The sequence below is a fragment of the Homalodisca vitripennis genome, chromosome 2, assembly GCF_021130785.1.
Source record: "Homalodisca vitripennis isolate AUS2020 chromosome 2, UT_GWSS_2.1, whole genome shotgun sequence".
NCBI lineage: Eukaryota > Metazoa > Arthropoda > Insecta > Hemiptera > Cicadellidae > Homalodisca > Homalodisca vitripennis.
The window spans coordinates 187,281,151-187,304,109 of NC_060208.1; the positions used below are offsets into that span (position 1 = coordinate 187,281,151).

Consider the following 22,959-nt stretch of genomic DNA (forward strand, 5'->3'; position numbering starts at 1 on the left):
TTGTGCCAATTTTCTTCGGCACAATATGGAATGGAAGTTTTGTGGGTAATTAAGTACAAAGTTTAGTTTTTGTTATTGTTACAAATTAGACAAATTCTTGGCTTAATTTGAAAGACATTACAAAATTTGTTCACGCTTAAATGCCTTACCTGACAAAATTTAAATAATAAATGGTAGCTCATGCTCTGTGGCTTGTGGGAATCAAACCCTTAACTTTTAAGAACCAGCTGTACAGATCTTGATCAGAGCTCATGTTAAGAACTCTGTTAGACCTCACATAGTTTTATGATCCTATTTGATATTTTAATCAGTTACAAAGAAATAAAATGTGAAACATTTTTTGCACTTCATCGCTGAAATAACGAGAAATTATATGTTTTACAAGAAAAACTCATAGCTTTTCGATGTGTTAAATTATATATTTAAAATGAGACATCTATAGTGAATCCACAACAACAAAAATAATGGCATAGTCCATTACAACTTCAGAGCCAGTAAGGTTTATATATGAAATATATATATATATATATATATATATATATATATGAATTATATATATGAAAAACATCAACTGTAACAGATAAATATGATTCAAATTTAAATTTCAAATTGTTCGTGGCAGATCTGTAAGTGGAAGTTGTTGTGTATCACTAACAGATGATTATTACATGTAAGACTAAAACAATTAAAATAGCAAAAGATAAGTCAACTTTATACTGGAATCAATTCAGTTATTTATTTCACGATACTCACTAAAGAAATTTAAAATGTGTTGCTAATATGAAAGAACAATAAGGTAAAACGTATTAGTTTGGGTTCAAGACTAAAGAGCTCACAACTTCTTGTGTGTTGACTCGACAGCTGCAGCAGATTACCAGCCTTCTTGCTTGATGGGTGAAAGAGAAAGGACATGTGTTAGTAGTCCTCGTGTCAGAGAGCACATTTTTAAATAAAATTTGATATGATTAAATTTGTGAATTGCAAATTGAAAATTATATAATGTAGTGGGATTAACATTTGAATATACAAGGGGTATTAGAAAAATAAGGTTCCCATGATTTTTTTAAAATAGACAGCTGTATATTTTTACTTGGTGTTATACATCAATTTAAACTTAAAAGTTAAGCTATTTTTCCACATAATCCCCGTTTCTGTTCAAACACTTTTGTAGACGATGCTCCAACTTTTCTATCTCCATGTTGTAGGATTCTGCCGCCAATCCTTTGAGGAATCGAGTAACCTCTTCCTTGACTTAATCATCGGTACTGAAGCGTTGGCCACCCAAGTGTTCCTTTAATTTTTGGAATAATTGGTAATCACTTGGAGCTAGTAGGTCTGGGCTGTAGGGGGGATGGGGCACAATAGTCCAGCCAAAATTTTTAAGCAGTTCTTGAGTTTGACGTGAGACATGAGGTCCAGCGTTGTTATGGAGAATGCTCACACCAATGGACAATCTTCCTCTCCGGCAGTTCTGGATCGCGCGTCTCAGTTTTCTTAATGTGTCGCAGTTTTCCCCATAAACTTCGATTAACTGATTGATGATGAATTTCAATAGGTGAAATCTGTTTTGCATTTAAACAACGTATCACAGCACGAATTTCGCATCTGGCGGTAACAAAAATAGGGAGCTCCATCTTCGAAGGCAGCTAGGCCGGCACTGTTGGACGTAGCGAAGCGCGAGTGATATGGATAGAGAGAGGGACAGCTGATGAGTAAGACAGTGTTGCCAAATTTCTCCCAAAATATCGCATTCTGTCTCTGTGGCATAGGGAACCTTATTTTTCTAATACTCCTTGTACTTGATTTTAATCAATATGTTGTGAAAGAACATGCATTACACGGATCATCAGAGTTACATGTTCAATTGAATTAAATTGGTGAATAGAATTACATTGAAATACTTAAAATAATTTATGTAAGTGAAATGCAAGGAAATTTATTATCCTAGAAATCATCTAAGTGGTGAGTGTATCATATTTTTATTGACTGAGCTAGACCTTCATTGGAATCACTTTACAATCAAATATCATACAAACATTTTTACACAAACTCTGAATAATTACTTGCGGTCAACACAAACTATTAACCTAATTCAATGACATTGGTTTTTCGACATATTCAGAATCAGAATCAGAATAATTTTTTATTGTCATTTATCCTTACAGATTGGACAAAGTCAGTATATATAGACATAAATACAGTTCTCAGCGAATACCACTTTACAAATTAATTAAGTTAAAACAAACAGTAAAACTTAGCCCAACTGACATATAAATATATCCTATTTAAATAAAATTTCTATGAGTTTAAGAATTCTTCTACTGAATAAAAAGCTTGGCTTATCATCCATTTAGCCACTTTTGTTTTAAACTCTTTAATGTTTGACAGTCTCCATGCTTCTGGTAACTTATTAAAAAATTTTATCTGTAGATATTTATGGCTCTTAGCATATTTTTCCAACTTTACAACAGGTAAAAACTAAATCTTTGGCATGTCTAGTGTGATAATTATGTACATCTGTAAATTTAATAAAGTTTGTAACATTTTCTCTGACATAAATTAAATTCTGAAATATAAAAATGCAAGGAACAGTCATTATATTGCAGCTGGTAAAGTAATTTCTGCAACTTTCCCTGTAGCCTAATCCAAACATGATTCTTAAAGCTCTTTTCTGCCATATAAAAATTCTGTCAGCACCCACACTATTTCCCCATAACATATTGGCATACAATAAATGTGAGTGAAAAAAACTAAAATATGCAGTCTTCATTAACTCCTTACTAACACAGGATTTTATTATTTTTAGTAAGAAACACACTCTTGACAGTTTTGATATTAAATTATTAGTATGTTCATCCCAAACAAGTTTGTGATCTAACGAGACACCAAGAAGCTTTACTGGTTTGGAAATGTCATCCTCTATTTCAAAATTTCTCAATGAAAATAGTATGAGTTCAGTCTTACTTTCATTAATTCTTAAAAGATTTGACCCAAACCATAGACTAGCCTTATTAACTACTCTGTTCGTGTCACTTAAAACGTTAGCTAAATAGTTGTCATTTACAATTAAAGATGTGTCATCTGCATATAATATTGTCTTACAGCTTAGACTGATTGGCAAATCGTTCATGTATAATATAAACAGAAGGGGGCCAAGGACAGAACCCTGTGGGACCCCAGCAAGAACCTCTTTTCGAGATGAATATTGATCTCCAACACAAACCATATGTAGTCTACCACACAAATAGGTCCTGAAGAAACTTAACTGATCGTTGCGGATCCCATAATATTCTAATTTATTTAACAAGATGTCATGTGAAATACTGTCAAAGGCCCTACTGACATATTCAGTGACCATGTGTACCAGCTAACATAACCTCACTTTGGAAACCCGAAACTAAGTTACATGACAACGCGAGGCAAATAATTAACATAATTCAACACCTTCATCTTAACATACATCGGACATCCATCTAATCATCACCACATAAATATCAACATAATATTTAGAACCACAACATATGGGGCAGTTTACAACAATTATTAAGCCCACCGATATTCTGAACATCACAACAGCTGGTTATAGCTTTGTTTCAATCTACAATGTCTGTTCATACAATTATCATTAACCTTATGCATACGTTTTGATTATTTTTTTTAGGAGAATGAGGGAAGCTATAATGATTAAGTAAAAAGGAAAACATTTTGGGGGGGAGGTCAAGACAACTAATATTTTCCCAAAGTAGATAGAAAGTATGGCCAAAAAAAGTGTTTCTGTAAAAGGTTCTTGACCCGTATCTGTGTTGAGAATAATCTTTCAGCAGTACATCTTAGAAGTACTGAATTATTAAAATAATAATAATCGTTTATTAAAAAAGTAATAGAAACAATTACAAATTTGGGGGTGGTCTGGACCCCTTGAACCCCCTCGCTGGCTATGTCCTTGTCTTGAAGCTATTGAAATTCTTTACTCTAGCAAGGCAGTCTATTGACCAGCTCCATTGGATGTAGAGGGCATCATGATAATGAATACAAGCTCCTGCAAAAAATCTTTTTGTAACCCCAGCTGTTGTTTTGGGCAGTGTCTGTTCATTGTCTGTCTCTTTAAGCCACAACCAAGATAGAAGTGGGTGGGATAGACGGGAGACCTATCCTAGCTTTCATTTCATATTATTTGTTTGAAGTGATACCAGCATCCAATGCTAAGTTTTAACATCTACTCATAATGGTTTTCTTCAGCCATTTAAAAAGTACTTTCATGTTGGATTTCAATGCACCCTCAAGAAGATGTTATATCAAACATAAAAAGCAAGATAACATTTCTTGTTTTTAGATTTGCCACATTTATTTTGTTTTTCTATCCTTTATTTGCTTGATATAGTTCAGGACCATCATCAAATATTAGTAACCTCCAAAGGCACCATTACACCACAAATTCACAGAACTAGCATTCTAAGAATTTAAAATCTCACTATTGACAAGATTGAACTTTAATTCATTTTTGTAAAATATTGAGTGATTCCATTTAAAGATTGTGTTTCATGTTTAGAGTATCATTATTTTTATAATCGGTGATTGAGGCAACAAATTTTAACAAAATATTAATGTACTTTCTCTCAACAGGCATTAGCAAAAAAAAAATCAATCTCAAAGTTTACCTTGTGATAGGTACCCTGTTATATTCGGGAAGATTTCTGTGTATTATTCCAGTGACTAGTCTCAAGAATTCTGTGCAAAATAATCCAAATTAAAAATTCTGTGGTAATACATACAATATGGTATTATTATAGCTTATATTGTAGTTGTAAAAGAATTCAGCCCCTATAATTATATTTGTTCTTTCGTACAATATTTCTGAATTCGTACGATTTAGTATTAAAATAAAAACCTTTTTCATTAAGTAAACTTTGTTGTGGACTTATTGTAGAATAATTGATATTTTAAGATTGAAAAATTAATATGATTTCTTAGAAGGAAACCTAAAAGGCCGGTTAGCCAATTTGCCAAAGATTGTGTTTCATGTTTAGAGTATCATTATTTTTATAATCGGTGATTGAGGCAACAAATTTTAACAAAATATTAATGTACTTTCTCTCAACAGGCATTAGCAAAAAAAAAAAATCAATCTCAAAGTTTACCTTGTGATAGGTACCCTGTTATATTCGGGAAGATTTCTGTGTATTATTCCAGTGACTAGTCTCAAGAATTCTGTGCAAAATAATCCAAATTAAAAATTCTGTGGTAATACATACAATATGGTATTATTATAGCTTATATTGTAGTTGTAAAAGAATTCAGCCCCTATAATTATATTTGTTCTTTCGTACAATATTTCTGAATTCGTACGATTTAGTATTAAAATAAAAACCTTTTTCATTAAGTAAACTTTGTTGTGGACTTATTGTAGAATAATTGATATTTTAAGATTGAAAAATTAATATGATTTCTTAGAAGGAAACCTAAAAGGCCGGTTAGCCAATTTGCCAATTGCGCAGTGTAGCGGGTACAACAGTTATCACAAGATAACCAGATCAAGCAACATCGAGTATGGCTGCTGCTTGGATGGGTGACCGCTGAGCTGCTGCTTGGATGGGTCCTGTCCTAGCAAGCAGCTCGCCTGCCCGGCTGTTGGTGGTGGTTCAGAAATTACCTTTAAGCCGTTGGTCCTCCTGGTTAAGTGTTAGAGAGAGGCCTTCTTAGCCCTGGTAAAATAAGGCATCTTTACTTTACTTTATTTTAATTTTAAAAGGTGAACATTTGTCAAGTAATGTGGCGCATTTGTTGTAGGTGGTAGCACATTATAGTAACCGCGCACTGGACGATGACATGCGCTCGCAGATGGCACTGGACTGGATTGCACGAGAGCAGGAGTGTCTGGGCGCGCTGGGCCGAGAGCTACACCAGGCGGAGCGAGAGCTAGAGACTGCCAGGCTGGCCGGACGCGAGTTGCGCTTCCCCAAGGAGAAGAAGGACATCCTCATGTTGGCCCACACACAGGTCAGCGGAGGTTCCCTCTCCAGCTAAAAGACTGCCAAAGTTTGTCCTGTACAGCATTGTATGACTTTTCGATACCCGGTATATTGAATTCTGTTTGTCATGGAATTTCATCCTGAGATTGTTATAAAAGAGTGTTTATTTTATTTCGTAGAATTATTCCTGAAAGGAATTTTCAGCATTTACCCTAAAATTTTAGGAATCAAGTTTCTCTCATTTGTAGGGCAATTTTTTCTATCTCCATTGTAAACAACATGTTGTTTTATTACTGGAATAGGAGAATCATAATAAAGGATTTATTTTATGTACTGTGAAATGTAATTAATCAGTACAAATTGGCAATTGTGGAAATTCTATTCTGCTGAAATGAAAATTATGGTGCCCTCAATATAAATATAAAAGGGTTTTTTATTGTAAACTAATACAATTGGAATGAATACAACTCAAGTAAATTATACAATTTAAAATTTATAACTTAAATGAGTAAAAAAATATGTAAGCATGAGCTCCAAAATTCAGTATTATCATTAAAAATGTATTTTTGAGAACGCTGACTATAACAATGTTGTCAAACATTTGAAAGGAGAACTCAAAATTCAAATAGCAATTGCATATATCTTAAAAATCATAAAACAAATAGAAGCAATGTCTTAAGGTTGTTTGGAAGTATTGCTACTTATGGATTCTTTTTTAGGTATAAAAAAAAAATAAAAATGTAATAAAGATAGTTTTTCCTTACAATAACAATGTTAAACACTTTTTCGTTGTAGAATAATGGGAGATGTTTCCTTTTAATATATGATTAGTTAGTATTTACATCCAAACATCATTGGTTTTCTTATGAAGCGTGTTACTTTTTAATTTTTAAACAATGTAGTAGATATGTTTGAGATTAAAAAAACCCAATAATAAATATTAAAAAATTAAACAGATGCTAATTAGGGATGTTTTTAAAATGGGATATCTTCTATAAATACAGACTAAAATTAAGATGGCGAAAGTGTTTGAAGTGTAACATTTAATCAATAACTGAAAACAATCACTCTCTTGTTATACTTTTATTACAGACAAAAGTACAGAAATGTAATGATAATATTTTCTATTTGCGCCCACGCTAAATATTGAGTAATTAATGATACTGAAACCATAGGTTAATAATAATTCCATATTCAGTCAAAGGATTATTTTGTTGATTAAACAGGAATGAAATGTTAACAGTGCTTTAGTTTGTCATGATTCTTTTAATTGGGTATTGAAAGGTCAAACAAAATAATTGATTTTTCTTATTGTTAATAACCAAATGTAACTTATGTTTAAAAAATAAAAGCAATTGTAAGAAATTTGTGATGACAACTCAGAATAATAACCATAACTAGCAAAGGGACCAGAACATTATTGTTATAGTTTCGTTATAATAGATTAGCATAAACTAATAGCCATACATGATAGCCATATTCTTAAGGACGTTATCGCTGTATAATTTCTCTTTCTTTTGGTTAATAAAAGTTTGTACATTAAGATGGACTACAACATTGAATAGAATTATTTTCCAATTAGAAATTAAAAATCTTTTTAAATTAAGTGTAATATAATTTGTTGTTGAAAGTAAAGAAAGTGTAAAACAAATATTTCACTGTGGCAAGTTTTTTTGTTAATGTTTTGATTTTAGTTTATGAGAAATAAATTTAAATACCATTGTATTAAATATAATATTATGTTACGTATGTGTGCTAGTATTTGTACTACTTGCGTGTAAAAACTTCTTTTGTACTAGTTTTTTTTATAAATTCTTGTAAAACATGTATTTAAATTGGATTTTCTGTTGGATTTGTTAATTGTCCAATTAAAATTAAATATACTTTATTCATTTATTATTCAACAAAAAAATCTGCTTGCTTGACAGTTTTCTTATTGTTTCTTTCATCATGTTTATAAATAAACATTTAGAACAAAAAATAAACCACACTAAATAGAGAATTGTTGATAAGATGAGTAAGCAGTCTCTAAGGTTTGATGTGTTACTAGATTTAGCAAGTACTTACACAAATTTATTTGCTTCAAATCAGAGCATTTTGTGCTATATAGATCTGGAATGAATTGCCAACAATTAATATATCGAGACAAGTGCATTTTACAAAATTGAATCTTAAAATGTTATAAGTACACAAAGCTTTTACAACCAGTGATTCACCAGAAGAATTTTACAGTTAAATAAAGAGATCTTTTATTTCACTGTAGTAGTGGTGGTCACTTCTATGTTTTTGTTTTGCTATGTAAGAGATTTCATGTAAAGATTTGTTATATAGTAGTTGTGATAATATGTTTTAAATTAATCTTTCAGAAAAAAGGATAAAGGAACAATATTTTGATCAAATTGAATGCATATATGTTATGTGTGTGATTACTTTTTTTAAACTAAATACTTTTAAAATCTTTTACACTCATTTTGTTTTAGTTTGGGAATGTTTTTCTTTGTTAAATTATGAAATTCCAAGATAATTAAAAGTTATGAAATAATATGAAGGCTTTAAATATGTATGGGTTTTTGTACAAAAATATGAAAAAACTAAGCTTTGAAATTAAAAAACGTGCAAAACACAAAAACGGAACTTTAGATAGGAACAACTTTTACCGTATGGTATATTAGAAGACTAAAATAATTTGTACTGCTACTACATCCAACATAAAACAATTATGGGATTTAAAAATAATAAAATGCTTGAATTATAAAGTACAACAACAATAGGATAGCCACTATAACAACTTTATTGAATCATTAGTCCACGTCTTCACACACTGCAAAAATGATGTCTATAGACAGGTCAAAAACTAAAATTTAAAATTACATTTAATTAAATATTTTTTTAGTGTAACAAACAGTGACTGATAGTTATAAAATTAATCGCTCTGTGGTTAGTGGATAACAGCCGATAGCCACTACTAGGGTTACAAATATTCAGAACCCCACATTTTTAAGTATGGGGACATCTAAAATTAATTTAAATTAGACAAACTTTTGTCTTTGTAATATTTTGTGACTTGAGTTTTGTATTTTTCAACCAACATATATGGATGATTATGCACATTGATTGACAAGCATTTACACTATTTGAGTGATGTTGACATTTTTCTGACACAAATTATCAAAATGACAACAGACTTATCACACATGTAATATTAATTTCAAAATGACACCACACCCTTAGATAACTACTGTTGTAAGGGTTATTTAATTAACATTAAAATGTTGATGCCTCTTTGTTTCTTGGTTTAAAATGAGTTGACTGAAGTACCTAATAAGTTAAACTCGATTATCTAGTGTAAGTTATCCAGTTTAAGAATATGACATAGAGTTTATGTTTTTATATTTATATATATTACAGATTTCTTTTCACTAAGATTTGTTTCTTATATGACAATGTTGTGGTTATTTGACATTCAACCTTTTGAAAAGAAGGACTATAGCAAACTAATTTTCTCTGTGCTTTCTCAATGTTTAAACTAATATCACCTGCGAGTTTTCATTTTGTTTACTAGAAAAGGTCATGCTTAGATTTATTCATGTATCAACATTAATAATTTTAACTAAACTTATGGCTTTTCGCTTGTATATACTGACTGATCTCCGTGCCAAGTGTCATGGAGAAACATGTGATTTATTTATATATGTAATATATTCATAGATTTTATATTTCTTGAGCCCATCACTAACCCTGTGGGCAGAGATACTGTGTAAATAAGTCGTGTAATATTTTAATTGTCAAATTGTGATTTTGTTAAGAAGTTATTTATTTATTGATAATGGTAGTAACATAAAAAGTCTTCTCGGTTGTTATAATTTGATTGCAACTCTATTGTTAAACAATATACAGCTGGTGCTATTGTTTTGTTTAACATTTTTAATATTGTTCAGTTGTTTTATGTTGAAATTAATATATTTATTCTGCATAACAAGCTTTACCTGTTCACACAATAAAATACAGTATTTCATGAATTTCTTCTAGATTTACTTTCAAATGCAGTAATGTTTCATTACATTTTGATGTACAGTACCTATATATTTTGTACTTTCCAATATTACAAAAAGCCATATTTCGTGTTGTTAATTTCTACTAACTGGTAAAAATTAAAGTATAAATTCTCAAAATTATTACATAAATTGTAAAAAACTTATAATTTATATATCAGGATAAGGACAGCATGGGTACTATAACATTAAAACTAAATAAGTAGTACACAATTAATTAAACCTCTTTGGTCAACTTGAGTGTAGCACTAGTGCTCACACATGATGGTGCAATGCTTTATTAAATTATCAGAAGTGGGAGAATCATTATTTTTTTGCATAAAATATTATGTAAATTGTATTATTTAGTTCAAATTTACTTTTTTCATATATCAAATCCTATATCTTTTGAATTTACTTACTTACAGTCTTAGATTTTTATAATTTCCCATTAATTTTCTTGTCTCTCAAAAATATTTAACAACATGTACTCATTCTGTTTGAAAACTGTTAACTGATTTTGTGGCATGCAATAGCAAATAAATTAGTCTAATAAAAATATACACCTTTCTACTGCATGGATATTTTTATAGATTAAAAATATGCACTTTGGAAGTTCTTATTAATTAATCAAACCTTTTGTTTTCGTTTTTTTTACTCTTCCATGGTTTGTTTTTGTGAAACAAATGTGTTTTTCCCTTTACTTTCTATTTTGTTCAATTGTTTATACACATAAAAACATTGTTTAACTGGCTCAAATTGTGTGTTGTTGATTTAAGTAAGTGTCTCTACAATATAAGTCGAAGATTTCAGGTTAATTTACATTAACAATAAGAAGGTATAATATGAGTTCTTCTGTTCCTTATCAAATTGTGACGAAATTTGAATAAAAAACTATAACATTTGAGGTGATTCTTTGCATTACTTATTGATAATGATGTTTAACTGATCTCATGAGATGTTTATTTTACTTTGTACCCTGCGATATATATAATTGATATAAATCATGCGTTGTATTGTGAATGATGCAAAATTGTGTATAGCTTTTGTAATAAAAGTATGTAGGATTTTTACTGTGTGTACTTTTTTCTTCCTTTTTCTTTGAATACGTGTAAGATTATGATATTCAATTTTATAGAAATTCATACAAACGTAGACTTCTCCCTCAATCTATTTATAGCTTCTACATGTCTTCTTACTGGAGTTTCTTCGAAATTACTGCATCCTTTTAGTTGAATTTCAAAACTAATTTTACAAAAGTAGAGTTTGCAATAATATTCTATTTCCTCATGAAATAAACTGAATTTTGTGTCAATCAAGTAAGGAACAACTGAATACAACTAAAATTACATACAATAATTTAATAAATTTAATATAAATATAATATATTAACAAACCTAATTATTTAATAAATATAAAATATAATTATAACATCTTGTGTATTTAACTTTTTCTAGAAAACACATTAAATATGTTCACACAGTTACTTGTGTATATGTGGGAGTAAATCTATTTTTATTAATTGTCTGTTCTTGGTTTTCTAAAAAAAGGTTTTCTAAAAACATTTTTGATATTTAAGGGCAAAACTTGTTAAAAAAGGTATTTGTTTTAAATTGTTAAAATACTTTATATAATTTCTAGACTTAGGGCTATCCAGTCACCAAATTCGTTACAGTCACAAATTATCAGGGTTGTTGAGTTGTACTATGCTGCTTTTTCTGTAACGTATAGTGACAAACACACACAAGCGATAACAAAGGAATAAGACCCTATGAAGAACTAGATTTTTGTAACACAGCATTCAAATTCCTTCTCCATTACTATCTCCTGTATTACAGAAACCAAGACTATTCCCCTTTCAATATGTTTTGGGCTAAAACTATTATCCCAACACCTGGTGCATATGAACTAAATAAGATGCCCTCATTGTGTAGTTTTCAATATTTAGGTACACTAGCATTTTTCATTTTAGACTCAGGTTAAGCTAAAATATAAAGCTTAATTTATTTGAGAATGATTTGATATTTATCTAAGGGTGAGAAAATGTGCTGTGTATTTTGATGGATGATCGAGATATTCCTTTCATTTTTATTGTTAAGTATAATTTGCTTATTTGTTTTTTACTAGTCTAGCAACACTATTAGCTCATTTAATGCAAATGCTATTGCAGGAACCTAGTACCAAGCAAGTATGATACAGTTCATCCATGTTTAATGGAAACAATCATTTATTTTGCGTTTCACCAAATAATTTATAACTGTCTAAATAGTAAGTAAAGTGGGATATATTTAGTTTTGTTATTTAGGGAGAGATAGTCAAGGTAATAGACATTCTCATAATTAAATCTTTAAAAGCATTTAAAAAAAAAACAAATATGAAATTTAATTGTTGTACACAAACATATTTATTTTGTGACTTAAAATTGTTTGTTTATTATTTTGTGTGTGTACAGTAACAAATGTAGAAAAAAGAAATGTTTAAAAGATAGTTTTGTTTTCATTTTAGCATAGATGAGCAATGGCTGTGCCACAACTGTGTTCTGGTCTGGTTTCGTTTACGTTTCATTTTTATTTGGTACGATTTCATTCTAGTTGGTGGTTCGTGTTATGTTATTGTTAAATTTTTATTTACATTTAAAATTGTTACACGCAAATTATCACATCATAAATCATAGTTATATTGAATAATATCCATTAAGAACTTGAGGGTAAATATACTAGTCTGTGAAAATATGTTGCATCATTTTACTTGTAGATGTTGCAAAATAATGTACCTAGACGTTTTTTTAATCATGAAAGTTATATAAAGTACATATTTTCACAAATTACATAAAATTCTTCAGATTTGGTGTTACTGACTGAATTAAAAAGATTTATCAGGTATGATTCACCTTTTTTAATTGTTATAATTTTTGTTGTAAATTTCAGTGTTCCAAACATTAATTACTGATACTCTTTATCAATAGTATAATTTTTTGTAAGTTTTGCAGAAAATAATGTTATTGAACACAGTATAATAAATATAATGATTTGGGTTTTTTATAAATCTAAAACAAAACATAATGCTATAAATTAGCCTGCCATCAGAGAGTAATGCCATCTCTAGGAATATTATATTGTTCATATTTTTCTTTACTTTATCCGACTGACATTTGGGATATATGAATGATTTACTTCACATGACACACCTAGGATATATGGGCAATTTACTACACCTGACATACACTTGGAATGTATAGAAAGTTTACTATGTACAACAAATCCTTGGAATACATGGTTGGTTTATTTCACCCTACACACATGGGATATATGGACAGTTTACTTCACATGACACACCTAGGATATATGGACAATATACTAAACCTGACATACACTTGGAATATATAGAAAGTTTACTGTGTACAACAAATCCTTGGGATACATGGTTGGTTTATTTCACCCTACACACATGGGATATATGGACAGTTTACTTCACATGACACACCTAGGATATATGGACAATATACTACACCTGACATACACTTGGAATATATAGAAAGTTTACTATGTACAACAAATCCTTGGAATACATGGTTGGTTTATTTCACCCTACACACATGGGATATATGGACAGTTTACTTCACATGACACACCTAGGATATATGGACAATATACTACACCTGACATACACTTGGAATATATAGAAAGTTTACTATGTACAACAAATCCTTGGAATACATGGTTGGTTTATTTCACCCTACACACATGGGATATATGGACAGTTTACTTCACATGACACACCTAGGATATATGGACAATTATACTACACCTGACATACACTTGGAATATATAAAAAGTTTACTGTGTACAACAAATCCTTGGAATACATGGTTGGTTTATTTCACCCTACACACATGGGATATATGGACAGTTTACTTCACATGACACACCTAGGATATATGGACAATATACTACACCTGACATACACTTGGAATATATAGAAAGTTTACTATGTACAACAAATCCTTGGAATATATGGTTGGTTTATTTCACCCTACACACATGGGATATATGGACAGTTTACTTCACATGACACACCTAGGATATATGGACAATATACTACACCTGACATACACTTGGAATATATAGAAAGTTTACTGTGTACAACAAATCCTTGGAATACATGGTTGGTTTATTTCACCCTACACACATGGGATATATGGACAGTGTACTTCACATGACACACCTAGGATATATGGACAATATACTACACCTGACATACACTTGGAATATATAGAAAGTTTACTGTGTACAACAAATCCTTGGAATACATGGTTGATTTATTTCACCCTACACACATGGGATATATGGACAGTTTACTTCACATGACACACCTAGGATATATGGACAATATACTACACCTGACATACACTTGGAATATATAGAAAGTTTACTGCATCCAACAAATCCTTGGGATACATGGTTGGTTTATTTTACCCTACACACACTTGGGATGTATATGGACAGTTTACTTCATCCGACATAGGATACAAGGGCATTTTCTACACCTGACATATATTTGGAGTCATGGCGCTACTCAGTTTTGGCGAATCCCAGAAAAGATATTCGGTCGGGCCCGTCATGTCCTGCCACCATGCTCCTGTCACCTCGTAGACATCTGGGTGGGGCCCTGGCCCTGGTAAAATCGTTTATAAAAAACTGGACTGAGTAGGGCCTGCTTGGAATATTTAGACGGTTTACTGCAACCAACACACCTTGGGATACATGGTTGGTTATTTCACCCTACACACACTTGGGACATATAGACAGTTTACTGTACTTTACCAGACACGCACTTTGGATATATGGATAATTTACTCCACTTGTCACACATTTGGGATAAACAGACGGTTTACCAGATTCCATACTCTAGCTATGAAGGCATTATTTTTTCAAATGGAAGACTTGAATAAATCTATACACTATTAACCTAATCAATTGAGATGAGAGATCCAAACTCACATACAACTTCACACTCTTAAGACAACCAAATCCTTCACAAAGTGATTATTGCATTATTAGAAGATGATGTTAATTACTTTAAAGTAGAGATGTATTTACATCATTAAAACTAAAACAAGCCATTATAAGGGTTAGTATGTGCTATATTTTGCAATAAAATACTAGGCAATATTGAAGAATGGCCAATCAGAGATTTGCCATTCATCCCAAAACATTTATTTCTTTCCTTTTGCTTGCCCTTTCTTTTTGTGAAATTTTAGCTGTGTTAGATGTTTGATACATTGTAATTCTCTCTTCCAGACAGCAATTCAGGTACAGTTGAAACTGCCATGTGCAGTGGCAATTCCAGGGGAGAGATTTTGAAAAATGTATATGAGAAAAAAACAATAACTCTTGTAAAGTAACCGTAAAAAATAAAATTAACTGTACTTTATGAACTAAACTTTTAGTATAAGTCAATTTCATTCCAAATTAAATTTCTTACAATTTTTATTGTATTGAAATGCAAAATTGTCTGCTACAGCAATGACAATGGTATCTAAACTCAGGTGGCCCTCACCAAAAACAAGGACTGGGTCTGCTCTTTCTGTGGTGCATGTTAGAAACAAAACCATCATTTTTTAAATTTTCCGTCCATGATCACAAGAACTGACTAGTTACATCAACTTGCAGCAAATTACAAAAATAACAGGAGGTTTTAACTGAATTCTAATCCAATGAAAATAGAGCTGTGGGGATGGCAAAACTGGAGAGTGGAGTTTGACATCAGTTATTCCTTCAAACTATGTATCTTATTACTGTCTCCAACGAGGAGGGAGCCGCATTGTTCTGAGATTCCAAGGTACAGTCATCATTAGGGGGAATATTGTGCTATATTTCAGCAATGCCACCTCAGAAGAAGGGGTGATTTGCTCTGTTATAGCCTCTACCAGTTGGATCAGGCAGGGAAGACGTATTCCTCACTTTTAGACTTGCTAAAGTCTTTCACAACAAAGGAATCCCACCCACACCAGCCATGATTTCCCACAGTAAATTAGACCTATTGTTGCCATCATCCCTTTGTCCCAATATCTTGATAGTTATACTCTGATATGCCTTTTCTGGACACCCATTGGGTTGCTCAGATGTAAATCAGCCATAAAAGAACTCTCTTGTGGGACTTTTAGCAACCCTTCCTCATTTTGTATTTACGTTTTTCAGAATATTTGTTAAGTAGTATTTTTGTCCAGCTAAAAATTACCAAGTAAATACTATGATGGTTGTCTTTTTAGTGATAAAAATAAAAGTTTTTTATCTGCACATTACTCAATGTATTTGTAAACAAATCACTTCTCTGTATTATCACGATCACTCCCACTATCCTCAATGGATCTATACAGAAATTGGTAAAGATATTATAAAAGCAAACAACATGGTCAGGTTTGATGACAGGACCAATCGTACCAAAAAAGCTGAAACTCCAGAGCTAAAACAGATTTCTGTACTACTACTATAGACACTGTGTGATTGCATGGTTCAACCAAAATTTGTATAAAGATCTATGGGACAGAAATGATAACAGATGATAGTTTGTGAGCACATCTGGAACCAAGGAAGTGAAACACCCAAAATACTTTCTTCACAACTATTTTGGTTGTCGGAATCCATGGGTTTAACCAAAATTTGTATTGACATGTAGTTAAATACATTTGACCCAGGATATTTGTTCAGCGTCCTATAAAATCCAAAGTACAAAGGCTCAGAGCCAAAATTGGCTTATTTATAACTACCCAGCATTATATTTGAAACAAGGTCAATTATTATACGAAAAACTGTAACTGAAAATAATTGTAAATGTTTTTGGATTCATGAGAGTGAACCTTCAGGGTAATAAATATTTTCTTTCCAACAATCCTGAACATCCAAGAGGCCTTGGATTTTAACCAAAACTAGCATGGACTTCTATAGAACAAATTAAAGTAAATCATGACTTTTGTTAATAGTTATAGTTTTGTCTTTTAAACTAAAAAAGCAGAATTCAAGGTCCATATCTTGTCTTTGCACATTAAACAAATAGATGGATTTAGGCAAAACATTGTGATTGACATTGTTTAGAATATGTTTAAAAAGTTTAGTTGTTGACCAATTTATAAAGGTTGATATGGAAAAGCTGCACAGTAATGATTTTAAACAGAGGCTGAGAAGCGAATATGCTCAAAACACCGGAATAAGTATAGTGACATTCACAAAGTGTGTTTCAGCTGTAATGATAGTGCAAGAATATGTACATGCTTTTAAACCACAGTTCAGTGTGTTGACAAGTCAATAGTTTTCAGCAAAAAAATTAGTAAGGAATATTAAATATACATTTTATATATGCCTATATTAAATATTTAAATATTTCCTTCTAATTGTTTTGTTGAAAACCGACTTGTCAGCAAACAGTACTGTAGTGTTAAAACATATTAATATACATTATTTAAATGTCGAGTATTTTTCAGCATAGATCTTGATCTGTAGAAAACATGGCTTTATTATTGAAATATGTATGAAATTAATTATTCATGGTACACATTTGCTCAATTTGAACTTAGAATTATAGGTCTAGTACTTTCAATGTCAAACTGGGTACAGCTTTATGGCAAAACAGCCCATAGCCATATTGTGAATTTATGGAATTTGGCATGAAGTGGTATGAACATGTTATAAAAAAATTTCAAACAATAGTTTTTTGGATCAAAGGGAGAGATCTCCCAAGCGTAGAAACGTTTGTGAATTCAATATTTACCATGGTAGAAATACAAAGAATTGCTTTTATTCATTATTTTATAGTGTTTTACTAAACTCGTTGGGACATTCTTAATGTGTAGATGGTCAGATTTCTATAGTTTATTGGCTTTATATGTTAACAACATTTTTGCAATCCCTCAAAATTACATTATGAAATATAGAGAACAAAAACAAGAATTGGCTTATTTTTATCTCTGATCTCATATCTATCTATAGTACTTAGAAAAGATAATACAATCTCTGACATTTACCATCTTTATATGTTTCAAAATGTATAACACTATGTTCGAGGATTGAAATCTACCATGCATGTGTAAAAATAATACATAAACACGTATTTAAACTCTACAACGTGTAGAAGTGGGCTGGCACTAAAAATATATGTATCATACCTGATAACAGTTTGAAGTCCAGAGAGTGGGAAATGAACCCAGACGTTGTCAGTGTACAGAAGTGAAGAGGACACACAACACTTCACACCCGCACTAGCGAAAGTGGAACACTCCCGTGAAAATCAATGTCGGCATTTCATGTGGTATCGCGGCGCGTCATCTGAAACAATAAGACATGAAGGCGATGGTCGGGAGGGTGAAGGATAAAGACCCTTGTCCTCCGACCTTATCTTTTAATCCTACGCTTCAATGTCATCGTTCGTGGTTGAATTTGTTGGTTGAAATTTGTTTGATTAATATTTTTAAGTTTCCTACTTAATTCTTTTTTAATATTGGTACTCAATGTGACCTAACCTCAACCGAAGATTGACAAGTGTTAGTCTGTATTTTATGTATGAAGCCTCATTAAGTGTTTAAAAAGAAATTCATCTCGTGGTATATTATATTGGCTCATCCCATTCGATGTGATGAATGAGACCAGCAGTGCTGAGCAATTTTAGACTTCTCCACTATTTATTTGTATTATTATTTTTGCTATGTCCGTTGATTATCACGTTTAGTGGCCTTTTGTCCCGCCTATTTGTTCCCTATTACAAGATCATGTTATACTCTAAACACAGATTTTTTAGTCATGTTTGTAAATTTTTGGTTTGGTTTTTACGAGACTTTTTCTAAGCGTGTTTTCTGTTTTAAAGCGGTTCTAATATTATATTTTTTTACAATAATGTGAATTCAGAGAAAGACATATTTATAATAACGTATGAGCTAAAGAAATTACATTTTATAACAAAATTACATTTATTTTAATAAAATATTACTCAAGAAAATTACATTTTTACGAATAAAGACATGTCTCTCCCTTCGGTTATCTTTCATATACCTACCTCATATATATATATATTGCTAAAATTTTATTTTAGCAGTGTTACAAAACGTGTAAAAATCTCTCGAAATAATACTGAAACTGTATCACCATCTACATTTTTTATAGATTAGTTATTCCACTTTTAAAGTTATAATCTTACATTGCTTTTTGGGCAGAAGTAATCTTACGATTTAAAGTTTTGGTAATTTTTTGAATCGAACACTCAAATCGAACACTTTTGAAATCAAGTTCATCACGCTCTACGACGATTCACTATCTGGCAGTATTACGAGACAAAACATTACACGTGACTATTCTTGTAAAATATTATTTTGTGTCAATGGAGAGTTCAGGAATTGTATCGTGGTGACACTCGGGGTCATCATTTTATAAAAGAGTAAAAAATAAAGAATTTCATTGCAGCTGTATAACGTATGGCAGGTTCATGTGGTCGTGGTTGTTTTTGTCAATGGACTGGACAAGTCCTCTCGTCTCTGCGCCGCCGTAATGAGCCGACCCGCAATGCGCATTCTCTACACGGACCACTTTTTGTCAGCATAATGCAATTCCATGGAAACCCTCGAATTCGCCTTGTAATTGCATCCCACTAAATCATGGTTACTGACCTTTCTTTGCTTTGGAAAAAGTCCAGCGCCCAATCTAGATTATATTGGATCCAGGACAATAATTGAGTTTCAAGAAGTGAGGGGAAGAAGTTTATTTGACGCGTATTGTGATCGCTGCGCCGCGCCCAGTATCCGCCCACCGCTCATTGCGTGCGCCGGTCAAAAAGAAAATGAAATATTTTCATTTAGAAAGTGAATTATATTTTCATATTGCAGAGAGCTTTTGACGGGTGGACCGCTCCGGGCACACAATTGCAGAGCTGCGCCATTTATTGTGAGCCGTGCATGAAAATCCAAAACAAGTATGATATAATACGATACAAATGATGTTTAAAACATTACATTATAAAATTACACATAATTTGCCAAGATATCCATAATAGGTCGATGGTTAAATTATTACAGCACTTGTAGATGCACCAGTTTTCCTCTTATGAAGAGGAAACGCCGCATTAATGCTCACCGCCGCCAGAGTTCATTGCCCATTCCCACTGCAGCGCTCTCTTGCTTTCATTGGGCGAATAGTTAGACATGTCCCTCATACTCTCTTATTATGGCCATTGTCTTTGAAGACTAGATATGAAACTTAGATACGTTAGTTACAAACTAGATATGTTAGTTACATATGAAATAGAATAGGTATATCGTTTCATCGTTTAACCTCATAACCACAGAAATCGCGAAATACCATAATAAAAATTTGTGTTTGAGTAAACAGTTTTTTTCTCATAACTTAGTTATTCCTTTTCCTGAAAGCCGTGATCCTTAAAATGTTTTTCACAGTCGTGATTATTCCACCAACATCAATCATAGCAGGGAGAATTCTTTTTCATATTTATGGCTTTGTTAGTTCCACAGAAGAGCTCAGTATTCGTATCACGGATGACTGGATGACAGTTTGCGAAGAAGGTAGAGAGCGGGTCCAGGTCCAACCTTCAGTTGACGTTCGGACAAAGATCTTTAACAAACCGGTAAGTGATCAAGGGAATGGACCACCTGAACGGAAGCGCTTGTTTTCAAAGGATTATTATTCTTCTTCTTCAATGGCTCTGCGTTTTGTACATTACCGTTAGCCGCAGTCGGAGTCCTGCCGCCGGTCATTCTTTACACGTTTTGAACAATTTTACGTAATTTTCTAAACGTTTTTGTAAAGTTATTGTTATGTTCGTGCCATCCTATTCATATAAACCATTATTGTTGATCTAATCAGATTCCTCCAAAATTTTAGATCCCTGTACTATGCCGGAGTAGTAGTCTACTGTTCTTTTTTGTTCAATTAACACCATTCTATTTATTTATTGTTCCCACGGATTACACCCAAATAACACTAAAACACTTATTTTAACATTTAGTGTTGATAATGAAATAATAATAAAGAAATGTACAGTAAATTTAATGTCTAGTAGAAACTGGATTTTCTACGCTTAGTGCAGCGTCTGAAATCACAGAGTTGACTTCTGGAATCTGGAGTCCCGTCTGATGAGATCCAATAATGTCGGCATCGAAGACGTTAAAACAAACTCTATACATCGTTTCGATATCAGACACACCTAGATCACAAAATAGTGGTTTATTCAGCAGCCATCCTACACTGGATATCTCAAAATAAAGCTAGTTATTCATAATCTGTCATCGTTATAGGTTATAAAAGGTATAACACAACGTTTCGAGGATTGGAATCCCAATACCACAGGCTACATACAGACTAGCGGGATACTGTACAGTATTCCACTGTAGCCTGTGCTAGTGAGATGTGATAGTTATCTTCGTACTTGTGCTCGGGACTTGCATCCTGTGCAGTGACAACGCCTGGACTAGACTCCACGCAGTTTTTGGGTGTGGTTGAACACTTTTCTTTCCCTTCTTTACTTCTTTCGGTCCATTATTTTTTATGTATTAATACCTCCCTAACCTGACGAAGAAGACAAATTCCAATCCTCGAAACGTTGTGTTATACCTTTTATAACCTATAACAATGGCAAATGGCCGAAATCTTGTTATCCTTTCAAACCTTCCATCGTCAGTAACAACACTTTAAACAGTGAATAGAATATTTATAATCTCTAAATTATATTGATATTAATAACACAATCATGAACAAAAATAAATATCTACATGATCAACATTGCAGGGATATTTAATAGTAATATAAACATTGAAAAAAACCGGCAAAACAAGTAACAAAGAGAGCATTATTATTACTCTTCTTCTGGAGAAAGTCACAGAGACATTATTTTAGAATGTTACACACCACTGTAATAAGCATGATTGTAGTTAGGATGATAATGTATATAGAATAAGGTCTTGAAATGAGTTTTTTTTAATAGAGAGGTTGATATCCTTGCGAAGGTCGGGGTATCATGTTACATACATGATATTTCCCCGAGATCGACCTCTCCATTACAGGGACTCACGGTTGACCACTAGACTACCGTATGAGGCAAAAATTAAAATTATTGTATTCTAAAACAACATATGTCTTTTTAATGGACTTAATCCGACTGTCTGCGCTTCATTGACGATTTTGGGTATCCAAAAAAATATGAATGCTAAGATTATTAGTAACTTCATTTTTTTTAACCGGATTGTTAAAAGATCAAAATTTTCCAAATATTGGACTGCGGGTGTTACACGTTTACCTTATTGGAAGATTTATTCATATTCGGATTAAGAAAATTAATATCACTTTAATTTAGATATTGTATTGACGTATTTGCAGTTTCATAAAGGGGTCTAAATTTATGTTTGCTTTTTCGAAAACTAAGCTGCATACAAATTCATTAGAAACCCTTTTTAATGTGATATACCACTGGTACATTGTATGGGAATTATTTAATATAATTTTTTTCTTTGGTCCCTGGTACCCTAAAATTTCAACTTTCAAAATCCTAGAAACAAGTGGTTAAAGGAAACTCCTCCTTTGATTTGACATGTATAAGTATTAACACTTTCCATTGGTAATGCCCCTATTTGATTGAATTTACAATTGTTGTAATTAGGCATCCCCCACAGGCCTCCAAAGTTCCAACTAATGAGACAATATTTTTGATTAGTTTAAAACAGCTGGTTACTAAAACACACCGATTGCTCAGTCAGTTATTTTTTTTATTCCACTACAGCAGCTGATTGGTTATAACATATGATGATTTACACAAGGTCAGTTCAAGGATGACTCATCTAAGTTTTCATAATGATCATGATGATGAGTTTTGATAATGGTGGGACTGGACTCTGACCGTAGCCTTGACGGGGACGCCAAGCACAATAATTACAGTAGTGGCTCCCCAATGTTTGTTGTCCATAGTTC

At 32.0% G+C, this 22,959-nt stretch overlaps 1 protein-coding gene across 2 annotated transcripts in view; it reads left to right on the forward strand.

The window, feature by feature from the left end:
• LOC124355151 (LIX1-like protein) overlaps positions 1 to 11,073 on the forward strand; it is a 170,664-nt gene extending 159,591 nt beyond the window's left edge. For both annotated transcript variants that reach the window (XM_046806138.1, XM_046806139.1), the window contains exon 5: positions 5,788 to 11,073. In XM_046806138.1, the coding sequence (XP_046662094.1) occupies positions 5,788 to 6,024 (237 nt within the window). In that variant the 3' untranslated portion in view covers positions 6,025 to 11,073. The remainder of the gene's footprint in view (positions 1 to 5,787) is intronic.
• The last annotated feature ends 11,886 nt before the right edge of the window (positions 11,074 to 22,959 follow it).